Source organism: Diplotaxodon limnothrissa, linkage group LG4, assembly GCF_057381915.1.
Source record: "Diplotaxodon limnothrissa isolate DT_005_m linkage group LG4, D_limnothrissa_male_GT1.1, whole genome shotgun sequence".
Classification (NCBI taxonomy): Eukaryota; Metazoa; Chordata; class Actinopteri; order Cichliformes; family Cichlidae; genus Diplotaxodon; species Diplotaxodon limnothrissa.
In genome coordinates this window covers 11055515-11069037 of record NC_140599.1, presented here as the reverse complement: position 1 = coordinate 11069037, position 13523 = coordinate 11055515, and the positions used below count along the sequence as shown (strand labels likewise).

The 13523-nt window shown below is 42.2% G+C and overlaps 2 protein-coding genes across 2 annotated transcripts; one reads left to right on the top strand and one right to left on the bottom strand.

The window, feature by feature from the left end:
• Positions 1 to 42: 42 nt before the first annotated feature.
• Positions 43 to 7779, bottom strand: slc2a6 (solute carrier family 2 member 6). Its single transcript, XM_085352173.1, has 8 exons — positions 7735 to 7779; positions 5660 to 5931; positions 3332 to 3428; positions 2399 to 2498; positions 2009 to 2202; positions 1715 to 1890; positions 1243 to 1538; positions 43 to 353 (listed from the first exon to the last, which is right to left on the bottom strand). Exons 1-8 carry the CDS (start codon positions 7777 to 7779, stop codon positions 43 to 45), a joined length of 1491 nt encoding a protein of 496 aa, XP_085208299.1.
• Positions 7780 to 9016: 1237 nt separating this feature from the next.
• Positions 9017 to 12521, top strand: ptx4 (pentraxin 4, long). Its single transcript, XM_085352925.1, has 4 exons — positions 9017 to 9142; positions 10142 to 10320; positions 10543 to 11546; positions 11839 to 12521. Exons 1-4 carry the CDS (start codon positions 9017 to 9019, stop codon positions 12519 to 12521), a joined length of 1992 nt encoding a protein of 663 aa, XP_085209051.1.
• Positions 12522 to 13523: the final 1002 nt, after the last annotated feature.

The window sequence follows — 13523 nt, the reverse complement described above, 5'->3', positions numbered from 1 at the left end:
CCCATATATAAGTACATCATGTGAATGAGACTGATGCAGGCCTCAACTGGACTGGTTGATGGTGAACGTGCGTCCCGTCCTGAAGTAGTTCTCTATTTCCTCCAGCGAGCGCTTGCGAGTCTCTGGGATGCACACAGCATTGAAGAGCAGAGAGACGACGCACACCACCGTGAAAAGCAGGTAGGGCGCATACAGGCCGTACGTGTCCACTAAGTGTGTGAAGCCGTGCGTGAGCCCGAAGGCCGTCAGCCAGCTGATGGTGACACACACACCAGAAGCTTTACCCCTGGCAGCCAGTGGAAGCACCTCTGACATTAGCAGCCATGTGATTGGGCCCCATCCCATGGCGTATCCTAGGAGACAACCAACAATGTGATAATAAAGCTAACAGCCCACATTAAAGAAGATGACATCATGAGACAATGAAAGCAGCAGACGCCCTTTGTCAGGCACAGTCACAGCACAGAGACAGCATATTTTAGGATGTTCAGACTGGGACATTTCTTTAAGGTGTGATTAACGACGTCTGAAAACAAAACCCCTGAAGGGAAGAAGCACGCTAATGTTGCAGCATGCTAATGCTACAACATGTAAATCATTGGGGGTTTTCTCAGCTGAGCAGGTGTGACAACATATTTGTCCATCATATTTTTATGAGGATATAATGTTGACACGTCATAGTCTGTTAATGAGGCTCCAACAGCGAAATATAACAGAGCTGATGATTTAACACCTCTGATGTAATTTACACAAAGCACATGCCTGACAGGTTACTAAGTTTCTCCTCTACAACCCATAAAAGTATACATGTGTTTGTTTAAATGCTAACTTAATTGTTTATGGCGTTTGTTACCAAACAGTAATCTCTGCTGCTGAAAAATAAAGCTGATGCTTAAGTGTCAAAACCTGCAGTTCCTTAAATGACCACTTGAGGCTGACACTAGAAAAACAACGACCTAAAAACCCCAAACTGCTCAAGTCCATCTTTGATATACAGTCATTGGCGCCGCCATAGCAAATTCAACCATATTGGCAGAACAGATTTTCAGGTACTTTCACTGTATAATCTTACAGATAATATGACTTTCTGCATGGTCGAGTTTTTAACACTGATAAGCAGTCTACGTCTGTGTGACGCACTCAAATACTTTATGGATGCAGCTTCCCCCTTGGCACCTCTCACTACCACGTCACTGACTGCCAGAAACAAATAATTAAATATCTGTTGCTTTCAGAACTCACCAAATATAAACACCACGGTACAAATGATCGGCAAGACGCTCCCTGCAGTTTGGGCATTGCTCATAAAAGTGCTTCCAAAGTCATTGTGGGAGGTGTAGTCCGGAGCGGTGTGGTTTGGAGGAGCAGGGCCAGGAGGGCAAGGTGTGGTGTGAGAAACCATGGTGAGAGTCAGAGAGGACAAAAACATCAGCATGCTCGATGTGTACAGCAGAGCCTTGCGTCCTGCTTTGTCCATCAGAAGAGCTGCCACGGCAATAGAGCCGAGGCGCACCAAACCCACGATGGCAGCATCATACCTGGCAGATACAGAATCACAGATATGGAGTTTAAAGACGAACTCGACGTGTTTCGTGATTATTCTTGAGTTTCAAAGTCAATTTAAATGATTAATTAGATGTATCATTTGTGTTATTATCATTAAAGCACAAAAGGCTAAAAACAATAAAATCCACATGGGAAATAAACCACCAACCTGGGTGGCAGGGGGACATTGCTCTTTTTAAAGATGGGCTCCAGGTAAACCAGGATTGGTGTGATGCCTGTCATCTGCTGCAGGAAACGCATCCCCACTGAGATCAGGATTGGCTTGTAGTAGGTTGGTGTTCCCAGCTGAGACCATGTGATTTTGGGCTGTGTGTCGATGCTGTGCTGCATTAATGGAGTTACAACAAATGTGTTAATGTCTATGAACCCTGTAGGATGTATACTGAGGTGTCTCATATTCATCTCCAATGAAACCCAGTAAATCAACTGCTTGCCTATTTACCTGTATGGCAAGGAGCTCAGTCTGGACGTCATACTGATTTCCCCTGAGCCAGCGGAGCACCCTCTCAGCATGCTGCTGCCGGCCCATTGAGAGGAGCCTTCTGGGGGAGGAGGGCATGAACGCCAGCAGCACAACCATCAACACAGCTGGCACCTCGCCTGCCACAGCCAGCCACCTCCATGGCACCACCAGACCTGTCCATTGTATACAAAAAAAAAGAGAGGCAGTTTCTTTTTTAAGATACACCACTTAAAACATCACAACACGGTTTTATATGAGAATACCATTAAAAGCAAGAAAAGTAAGATGCACAACCAATTTTAGCAAAGACAGCTAACTATGTATAAAGCTGGCATAACTAGGTATGCACCAGCACTGGTTTGTTCCTACCAAGAGCGTAGAGCGCCAGGGCCCCAATTACAGCTGTGATCTGAGGGCAGGAGCCAAGAGCTCCTCTCACTTTTTGGTGGGAGATCTCTGAGATGTAAACCTGCAAACACACATAATATCACAGTTGCATAAAGTCAACTAGTACAAATTCAGAGAGTAAGTCAAAAGATGCCAGTAGTGTCTCCAAAAAGCAACTCAACTACACTGAGATGACTCACAAAGACGGTACAAGCACACCTGCTAAATAAGTTATTCAGCATAAAAGGAATTCTGGAATTCATGTAAAGTTCACATGTAATTTGTGTTACGTAAAATGTAAAATATTCAGTGAAATTTACTTGACTGATATACATTCAGTTTATATCAAGTGCATAAAGTTTAAGTGTTTAATTAAATATGTAAGAGAAGAGAAGAGGCGCTTACCATTATAATAGTTACATCTAGTTTCTTTAGCATGTGGAAATTCTCAAAGTTGTTTTAGCTCATGCATCCATGCTCTGTGGGTCTAGGTGAGATTCAGTACTCCATTTTTTTTAACTTAACAATATTTCCAGCTTTACAGGACACTAGATTTTTCCTTCCTGACAAACCTGTTTGCTCTGATGATGCAAATTTACTTTAAGCTCACTTGTCTTTTCAGTTCTGCACTTGTCATAAAAGTAACCAATGGTGTAGCTTATCCCATTAATGAGGGACATGTTAGACAAACTATGTTCATGCTTTCTCACACATGATTTATTCATTTTAGTGACTGTCTATCTAGTTTTAATGCAGTGTTTTTAAAACTGGATGAATTAACTGCAATCTCTTAATACTTTTCTGGGAACACTGAACACTTTTGTCAACATTTTTATAGGATGCTGTAGTCAGGTATCCATATACGTATTAGGGACTCAGAGAATACAAAAAATTATAATAACCATGGTTACCTACAGGAATGGATGCTGCAGTCATCCCTGCGGCAACGCCAGTTAGGAAACGGCCGACCTGGAGCATGGACAAGTTTATAGCTCCTCCCATCAGCATGTACCTGAGACACACATACACAGTTTATTCATTCAAAATAAATAATCTAGGGATATAGAGTATGTTTGGGGAGTGCGACTGTCTGTGCAGTGTCTATTTGTGTCTGTCTACACGTTGGGTGAGTGCCGAGTATTTGGTTGTGCATATGGGGTGGGAATGCACGTCTGTGTCCGCGTGTGCCTGTTCGTCTGTGTCTATATGTCAGGTTGGGTCTTAGACTCAACCTCTCTGGGTACATCTCAGGCCCTCTAAAGTACGGAGGCCTATCTCCCCTCACCACACTCCCTGCCGGTGGCTGATGCCCTCAGACGTTGGTGTGTTGGTGGTCCTTGTCGTCTGGGGCTGGGCGCTCATGTATGTACCGGCTCACTCCTGGTGGCCGATTGGCGGGGCCGGGCGCCTGTGGCCCGGCTGGGCTCCTTCCGGGGGTGGGATGCCCTCAGGCCTCTGGCCTCTGGGCCTGAAGCTCGGTCCTCTCTGGCACAGCTGGCTGCCGGCAGAGCCCGCAGGCACGCCACTGCAACCCCCTCTGGCCTCTGCTCCGTAGCTGCGGGGTGACCTCTCCTTTGGGGCTCTACTCAGCTCTTCCCAGGAGGGTGGCGCGGTTCCCCCCCCCTTTGGTGGTCCTCCTCGGGTCCTTGTACTCTGGGGCCTCTGGATATCTGGGGCCTGAATCTCCTCCATACCTGCTTCATACTCTGGTGGACGGGGCTGTGGCTCCCCACACTCCCTAGCAGACCGTTACATGGAGAAACCTTTGGAATACAAGCATGCTGATCCACACAGGTGTGCACACAGGTGTACACACGGGTGTTCACAGACTCGGACTACACCTTTCTTGGCTGCTGCCTCAAAGCACATTGTGCGCTGTCTATCTTGCGTGCTGCACAATATCATTTATTATTTAGTATCTACTGTTATCTACTGCTAGCTAGTTTATTGTGATGGTGCTGTTTTTTTTATTATGTTGCTCTTTGTTGTTTGCTTTCTCTTCTGTTTTTTTTCTCCATACAGGTGACCCAGGTGTTTTGTTTTGTTTTGTTTTGTTTTGTTTTGTTTTGTTTTTTTTTCTTTCTTCCCCCCTTTCTCACCGTCTCTTCTCCCCTTTGGTTTTCTTTCTCTCCCTCTCTTTCTTTCATTCTTTCTCCCTGTCCTATCCCCCAGTCATGTCTGTCCCGTTTGTAGCAACTGAAAAAAAAAATAAATTCATACTTATAATAAAAGTCAATCAAATGGACCAATATGATGATCCACTTAAAATAAATCCTCTTGGCATCTTTCTTGGCCTTAAGACAACAATTCTGATGGCTAAAGATCCAAACAGGACACAAATAAATAAATAAATAAATAAATAAATAAATAAATAAATAAATAGTCTACAGTGTAATATTCATGAAACACATCACCAGGTGCAACTTTGCAGACCTAAGCAGTGCTGCCAAGACAAGAAGATTACTCCTGGCAATCCTTCCAAATAAGCCATCATTTTTCAGCCCTGCTCATTTAACATGCTGACTGAGGCCTGTCTGAGGTTTAGCTCTTGGGTTTTTTGCAGTTTCTCTGAGCAGTGGAGTTAATCTGCTGAGACATTCACTCCTGGGATGGTTGTGGCATTGTGTTCTTCTTCTTCTGCTTTCATAGAGGTGTTCCAATCTTTCATCTCCGTAATATTAACCATCTTCGTCCCTCACTCACACCACACAGTACCACCGTACTTGTCAATGCTCTTGTCACATCTCGTCTGGGTTACTGTAATTCTCTTCTCTATGGTCTACCTCATAAATCCCTCCATAAATTGCAGTTAGTTCAAAATACAGCTGCTCGTATTATTTTCAGAACTAGATCCACTGAACATATAACACCTGTTCTTAAACAGCTCCATTGGCTCCCAGTTCATCCCAGTTTAGTGCATTATGTGCTTTCAGTGGTATTTTAGGTTTTTAAATGTTTATTAAAGTTTGGATGTCATAGCATCAAAGTACAGAATTTAGAAATAAATGATCTACTTACACAATATTACCAATGTTATAATATATGCTATAATCTTCCTCTTGTTCTGCTGTCATACTATTTATATTTTATTCCTGCACAGTTTGTGTGGAGCACTCACAATTTTGTTGTATGTGTACTATGATAACAGAGCATTTCTATTTTTTCTATTCTGTTCTATGCAAATCTGTCTGTTAAAAGTGTTAAAGAGGGCTTCATGTTGTGTATGCTGTGACTGAGACCAACCCGAGAGTTGTGGGCAACGCCGACATCATAATACTCAGCTTTCGTCCAATCATGTCATTGAGCAGTATGGCCCCTAGCCCCCCGGCTGCAGCACCTAGGGAGTAGATAGATCCGAACCAGGCGGCCTGCTCGGTGTTCATCCTGAGCCGAGGGTCGGCGTCGGGACTCTGGAAATATGGCAGCACGGGAGATGGGTAGACAAGGGAGTAACCAGAGTTGAAGTTCCCCAGGACCGCTGCAAATGCGGCCAGGTACAGTCCAGAGTTTTTAATCTAAGACAAAGAGGTGTGGACACGTTCAAACACAAGATCAACTGCACATATATAGTTGAAACTGATCTGGATGTTCAGTGAATCAATGATAGGTGTGGAAGTGTCTGAGAGGTTTGTCATCCCAAATAAATTAAAAATCAGCATGTTGTCCAGAGAGTAGATATAAAGGGGGGGGGGGATTATATATAATAATAAAAATAATATAATATTAATATAAATAATAATGAATAATGAAAAATATATCTAATATTTAAAAACTATATTTGTTTGGTTGATGTTTTGAGTTTCAAAGATAAATGAAGGATGAGATTATTGCCTGCATGACTGGTGACAGTTCTTCTATTGACAGTAGAATAACTAGAAAGCAGTATTGTGGAAACTATTTTAGATTGAGCGTCTCACAAAATACAGATGGAAGGAGTTTAGGTATAGGAAAACAAACCTATGTGAAGCAGTTTGGTTAATTAAAAGTCACATACCAGTAAGAGTTGCAACTCAGCTGGATTTTTGGGAAGAAAAGTGACCACATGAAACAAAAGGGTTGAAAAGCAGAAAATGAAAGCTTTGGTATTCAGTTATCATCAATCAGGCCCCTGCCATACAAAAATGGGACACTGAGCCAAACCCATCTTTCTACACTTGCATTTGTGCACCTGCTCTATTCAAGTGTGCGATCATGTTTGCATGACTTTGAAGGAGCAGGGACCATGATGAGAGATTTTTTAATTTTGTGATTTGTCTCTTTCTCCTTTTATGGAAATGTTTTTGCCAATCCTACTTCCTTGAAAACTTGCTTAAGTATAAATAAAGAATGTTTTGGATGCCCTGGGCGGTCTTTTTCCTCTGGCTCATATCTGTCCTGCACACGTTGCTGCAGGATGGATCGGGCGATGAGGGGGAGTCGTCCATGTGTGCACATGTATAAGATATCTTGAGTCTGAGTTCTTTTGCCTTCAACAATTCTCTCTTCACAGACCATGACAGAAAAGGGAGGTGGGAAGTGATGAGTTAACTTACAGAAGAGAAGTCACGCACAGATTTGTGTATTTTCTGTATTTAAATGTGCAAAAATAGCAAAAAGTAATCAAACCAGTTGAACTTAGTTAACGAAAGTTCTGTGGTGTTTTCCAGAAGTGGAGGGAAAAAATTCAAAACAAGAAACTCTGGATTCACCTTGAAATATTCTCGAGTAATCAGTTAAGAAAGTGACATAAAGCAAGTTGTCTGGAGTTCACAAGCTTCTTGACTTCTGTTTCATTTTCCTGTTGAGGTCATCCTAAAATGCAACACTGCAGTCAGACAAACAAAGCTATGAGCGGTTTGCTTGGAATGGAGAAATCAACATTTCGGCAATGAGCAAATCAAAGTCAGAGGATGGGATGTTTGTGTTGCTCATTGAAAGTTAAATCAGTATAGTAACAGGTGGGATTTCTTTCACTCAGGCCAAGTTTTCATTTATCATCAGAGTTTTGAATCACACTGTAAAATAAATCATGCTTTTTATTTTTCACACATGTCAACTTTACCGTCAAACAAAGAAAGATTTGGACTGTTAACCGTCAGGCTGCAGATAGACATCTCCATTCAGCTGCTGCACTGAACGGTTAGTTTATTCACATAATTTGCATAAACTCAGAGTTTAAAACAGCTCGACACCCACACTATAAACACAGCTTAAAAATACTGTCTGTCTGAAATGAGAAATGAGTTAGACCATAAACAAAGTGATGTAGACATGATCTTATTTCTGCATTAAATCTTTTAAGCTTATAGGATTTCAAATGACAATCAGTGAGCTCAGACCTGGGATGTTGATTGTCTTGGCAGCAGTGGAGTCACTTCATCCATGTTTGCTTTATGGGAGGTTTTTATAACTGGACTCAAGATTCTGACCGTTGATGATCCTCCACACGAAAGAAACTGAAGTTGTTGTTTAAAAGGAAAAAAAACAGATACAAAAATCCGCAAAAGCACCGTGTGATAAAACGTTATCACAGTGTGCCTAAATACACTGCCCAGCTTTCAACAAAGGACTTAAAAAAACAACAAAACAAACCTAAAAGGAGACGAAAAGGGCTGAATAAAAGTACAGCCAAGTCTGTTTAAAAAAGAGTACGGCACAGCATCTAGTCTGATCAAAGCATTATCTCGATCTTCTGGTGGCCAATGAGCCCGTGTAGGGCTTTCCAGGGTGAGACAATGAAATGACAAAGGCACTGACGCTGCATGTGGGACTTGTGGGAGGTCAGAATGAAAGCGAAAGTAAAACCTCTGTTTGCACTAGACTTTCACATGTGGAAAACAGTGTAACTTTTGATGGAACACTTCACTTTAACATGAGCGTGTATTTAAAGTAGCATATTGGCATCAATGCAATGAGATTCTCCATGTTTAGCACTGCGGATTAAAGCTGCAGTGTTGCAACTGAGTCATAAGAATTAAAGCAGAAGGGAGGGCTCTGCAAAAGGATTCCTGGATTGGGTCATTTGCACAAAAAGCAGAAGATGAAGAGAGCCAGATCCCCCCAGGCAGAATCAAGGGGAAGAAGAAAGTACAAGCTGCTTCTCCCTCAGCCCACACATCATGAGTTTTACAGCCACATACACAGACAAGTTCACACATAAAAGCCTGCGAACTTACTTCAGTTAACCAAAATATGTTTTTATGAGAATATATTTTGAGATTGCTGTGTTTTGAGGAAGTTCATGAAAGCTTTTAATAAATCTAAACTTCATATCCAAAGCTGAATGACCATTTCCAGCACTTTAAATAAAAATAAATGTGCTTTTATAATAACACACTTAATAAATATTGTGTATCCGATTATTGCGGGCACTTCATTTCTCTTTTGTGTTTATTAATTTGTATTTGACAGTGAAAGAGGGAGAAAGACAGAAGCAGAGCACCCGCTGAAGCCATCTGCATTTCCTCCCAGCTCCCCAGTGATTTTGTGGAAAGTGTTGTTTTCACATAGTGTGTTTCAAGACCAACCCTTTTCAGCTATGTCGTTCTCTTCTCCTTCAACTACACATTCCCAGACAAAGACCGACAGCTTGCATCTATCCTTGCTCCACTGCCCAGCACCATGTGCAGCTTCGTGGTGGGCATCTGGATGCAGGTCCTGGTTTACACGCTTCTGCTGCAGCTTCAGACTGTAAAGGTGCAGGGATTTGATCCAGTTTCCCAGAAACTCCAACGACTTAATGAGCAGGTCAGTCCCTTATTACCTATATTGCAAATAATATACAGTAGTACTTATTGTAGTATCATAAACTCACATTTTTACTTGCCTTTGCATGCATGCGGCTTATTTTAAATGACTTTTTATGTGCTAGTTATATCCTATGCTAACTCAAATCCATCCCTGTTCACTAGTCACAAAAGCTGTGGTACTAGCATTTCAATATGTCCAAAAATGTTCTTGTTTTCAAAGAATCAGGGCTGTTCTGAAGGTAAAGGAGCTGGGCCCATAGGGAGGTCTCCACACAATCTGAAAATCATCATAATTTTCAGCTGATCCAAAAAAGTTTGGTTTGAAATATAGGACTATAGCCATATGACCAAAAATAAATCAAAATCAAAATAACACCTCACTTGTGAAATGTTCTTCCATGTTAGTTTTGGCATTTCTTTCATTGCAGCATCAAAAAGCATCATCGCGGAATTTGACATTTTTGTACAGGAATGACTCAGCATCACAGCAACAGTCACCTCAAGGTGCTTTACTGTATAGTGCAAGGTAAAGACCCTAAAATAACACAGATGACCACTTATGTGCAAGAACTTGGCAACAGCGGGAAGGAAAAACTCACCTTTAAGAAAGAAACAGAACCAGGCTCAGGACCGAGCAGCAATCTGCTGCGAGTAGTTGGGGGTGAATGTTGTTGAATAAATGCACGAGAGGGTTAAAAAAGAAACACAAACATTTGCTTTTTATTAGTTTGTTTACTTTTTATGTGACACTATCAGATTAAAGTTGAATATCTGTTTCGCAATACTGTTTCTCTTCTGCTGTCATACATGTTATTAGTCATGCTGTAAAAGCACTGAAATCATGGAAAATCTCTTGCAGCACCCGATGATCAGTTGTCACGACCATGTGACACGTGTTTTTCAGTATTTACTGGAGATTTTCAGTATTTTCCTGACCTTGAGGTCAGAGAGCAAACATCTGCAGGAAGACTCATGAAAACGTTTTTTTCCCTGATAGTTCCAACAGTTCCAGGCTTTGACTCGAGCCCGTTTGAACATGCTGGCCCTGAACCAGAACAGGAGTTCCTTGCAGGCGCTAAAGCGGCGTGTTCAAGGCCTGAACGACCATTACCACCATGTATCACAGGACCTGGAACACCTAAAGCAAAGCACAACACAGGAGATAGAGGATCTCAGGTCAGAGCAACCAGGGGTAAATGTTCTGTTCTCGGAGACTGGAAGGGCTGCACTGAGAAGTAATATTAGTTTTGAACTGTAATTTCTCAGGTCATTCAGCTATTTACATGCCATACATGATAAAATGTAGCAGTTCATCCTTAGTCTGATGCTAAAAGCTGGATTTGAGAAGCAAGAACACAAGAATACCTAATCAAATATTTTCTCACACTGTCACCACAGGGAGACAAACAGGAAGCTTGAGAAGAAGAATAAGCGGCTGATGGGTCGCCTGACTTCAATGGAAAGAAAGTTAAGGGAGAACTGCCACCAGACTGAAAAAATGACAGCCGATCCTGATCAGGACTTCTTCGACCTCACTCTAGAGCTCCGAAGTCAAGAGGAGAGACTGGCTGCTCTTCAAATCCAGCGTGATGAGTTGCTGATTGGACTAAAAGGGTTGCTGGAATCCCTGAAAAACCAGGCAACACGTTTGGTCCAACTCGAGGGCCGGCTCAGTGAAGTCCTAGACGGGAATGGAAGGCAGAAGATGGGAGAGCCTGTTAGCTCCAACATCACACCTCAGGAATACAATGAACCATGCAGAAGAGGTCAGACAAATAGAGGAGGAAAGCGTAGAAGGATTCTGGAAGGACATATCCAACCCAGAGTGCAAGAAAGCAGCCAAATCCAGACGGACACTGATCATGAAACTAAGCCAGACCAACTCCATGCAGCAAGGCAGCCTAAACATTCAAAAGCTCAGATGCCAGAGTCTTATCTACAAATACAAGTCCAAAAGGAAAATCCTAAAACACATCCAGACCCTTCGCAGCCCCAGGTCCAGATCCAAACTTGGGCACAGACACAGCCCTATCCTTCCCAGCATCAGCATCAGCTAACTCTCCCCAGCATCAACACCACCCACCAGGCTCTGTCTCAATTGCAGGGCCAGACTGATCCCCAAGTACAGCAACCATCCCATTCCCATTCACATCCTGAGGAAACCCCACATTTACAAGACCCCGAACAGCATTCTAGGATGCTGCCCCGTGTTCCAAACCATTATACACCAGAAGACATACAGAACAGGACCAGTCCGGAGGCTCTTCGGCCTTATAAGCCAAGTGTTAGTGGATGGGATGAAGGAGAGGAGGACAAAAGGCACACGATGATTCATAACTTTCTGCAAATTCCTCTCAAGCACAAGATCCCAGCACAGCCAATTCCTAAGAGGGATGCAACCAGTAAGTAAAGTATCTACTCAGATACTGAAAAAGTCAAAGAAAGAAACATTTCAAAATTGTATCATGTTATCATCGAGTGAAAAGCATCACATTTACTGTTTATAGATTTGCGTAAACCCTCTTTTATCTTTCATGTACTGCCTCTCATGCAACTGTTTTTGCTGTTTAGCTCAGTTTGATGTTGCATTCATACAACATTTTAGCTTTTCCATGCACTGTTCAGTTTGTTCATGTGTATGTGTTGGCACCATGTTTAGATGAATTCGAATGCGTCTTCTTTCTCTGTCTGCAGTTTGTAACATGGACTCCATGGTGCTGTTCCCCTCGGCCTCAGCAGAAAACTATGTCACCTTCTCCCTGAGTCTACCAGCTCTTCTTGAACTCTCTCTGTGCCTGTGGCTTCGTGTGGAGACACCACATATTGGCACGCTGCTCTCCTATGCCACCGATGACAGTGACAATCAGTTAGTTCTTTACGGACATAGGTCCTCGTCTTCGTCTACACCATTTTCTGTTTCTTCTCCATCCTCACCTTCTTCCTCACCCTCTCTGGACTTTGTCATTAGAGACCCCGTGTATCGTCGTCTCCAGGTGTCACCGCTTCTGGACACTCACTGGCATCATGTCTGTGTCCTTTGGTCCTCTATCCACGGTCGATTCTGGCACTACAATGACCACCTCCTCGCCTCCTCAGGCTCTGACTTCAGGAAGGGCTGGGAGGTTCCCGGAGGTGGATCTGTGGTGCTGGGACAGGAGCAGGACTCTGTTGGTGGAGGGTTTGATCCTGCAGAGGGTTTTGCTGGGCAAATGGCTGGGTTCAGGTTATGGAACCGGGTGCTTAGCCCATCAGAGGTAGAAGGAGTAGTGGCAGGAAGAGGTGTGCCCAGAGGAGTGGTGCTTGGCATGGAGGATATAAAGGAGGTGCATGGGGCGGTGCATCATGTGGCCTGTGATTGTTTAGAGTACTGTGGCTGATAATCTAATCAAGGAAAAAAGCAGTGATCATTTAAGCAATTCCTTTTCTTTTTTTGTGCAAAGGTTATGTTTGTGAATGTAAACACTACCGTGCTATCAGTTTCTACTTTAACTACAGCACTTATAAAAGTATTATTATTCGTGGACTCTGTAGCAGGGTCAAGCCTGAGACCAGGACAGCTGGAGAACGCCAGAATCCACTCTAATAATCATAGCTACACAAATATAAAGGATGCTTTGATAAAGATTTCAAAGTATTCTTACTGAAACAAACTATAATATAATTATAATGTTAAAACTACTTTAAAAATTAGCGTTGTAATAGCGAGTGTCGCAAACTAACTAAGAGACTGTAACTAAGTTTATATGCCTACTCACGCCTCCTGCCTTTGCTGTGTTACTCTAAAATTAAAATCTGTACACAGTATGATACATGCTACACATATAATTATTACTTATTACTATTTACCTTGTTTCTTGCCTGTTTTTCTAATAGCCAATGTATCAAGCAAACTGAACTTTAGCAGCTTATGTGAATATCAATAATGTTCTTATGAAGAAAAACTCTCCACTCTCCATGACTCTCCATGAATCCAGTGCTTTCCCTCTGCAAGTGCAAGTCACATTTTTATAGCTAAATCAAATGAAACAATGAAGCTTATGGTATTTCACAAACTGATACCCGTTTCATTAGCAATTCTTTTATGCCCCTATTCCTTATTAATTACTTTTTAGCTTTATGTATTTTTAAAATCTTCTTATTTATTTTCCTTTGTTTTCCATGTGGAAAAATTTGAGTGACAGTTTTTCAGGTTCATCAAAACTATTTACATTACATGTAAGTTTGAAATAATTGTAGTGCAGAAAAAATTGATAAAAAGGAACTGATATGCTTGGAGGTATGCAGGATTTAAAAATCTCAAACTGGTTCTTGATTCAGAACAATTTTTTACATCTTACCCCTTTACCACTGCACAGGTGTTAATAACAGGCATAACCTCT

Excerpts from the sequence above, each read along its gene's own strand:
- ptx4 (XM_085352925.1), top strand. The coding sequence starts at position 9,017 with ATGTGCAGCTTCGTGGTGGGCATCTGGATGCAGGTCCTGGTTTACACG. Across the intron at positions 9,143-10,141 it reads TCCAACGACTTAATGAGCAG|TTCCAACAGTTCCAGGCTTT; the intron begins GTCAGTCCCTTA and ends TTTCCCTGATAG. Across the intron at positions 10,321-10,542 it reads CAGGAGATAGAGGATCTCAG|GGAGACAAACAGGAAGCTTG; the intron begins GTCAGAGCAACC and ends CTGTCACCACAG.
- slc2a6 (XM_085352173.1), bottom strand. The coding sequence starts at position 7,779 with ATGGATGAAGTGACTCCACTGCTGCCAAGACAATCAACATCCCAG. Across the intron at positions 1,539-1,714 it reads AATGTCCCCCTGCCACCCAG|GTATGATGCTGCCATCGTGG; the intron begins GTTGGTGGTTTA and ends TGTATCTGCCAG. Across the intron at positions 354-1,242 it reads TACCGTGGTGTTTATATTTG|GATACGCCATGGGATGGGGC; the intron begins GTGAGTTCTGAA and ends GTTGTCTCCTAG.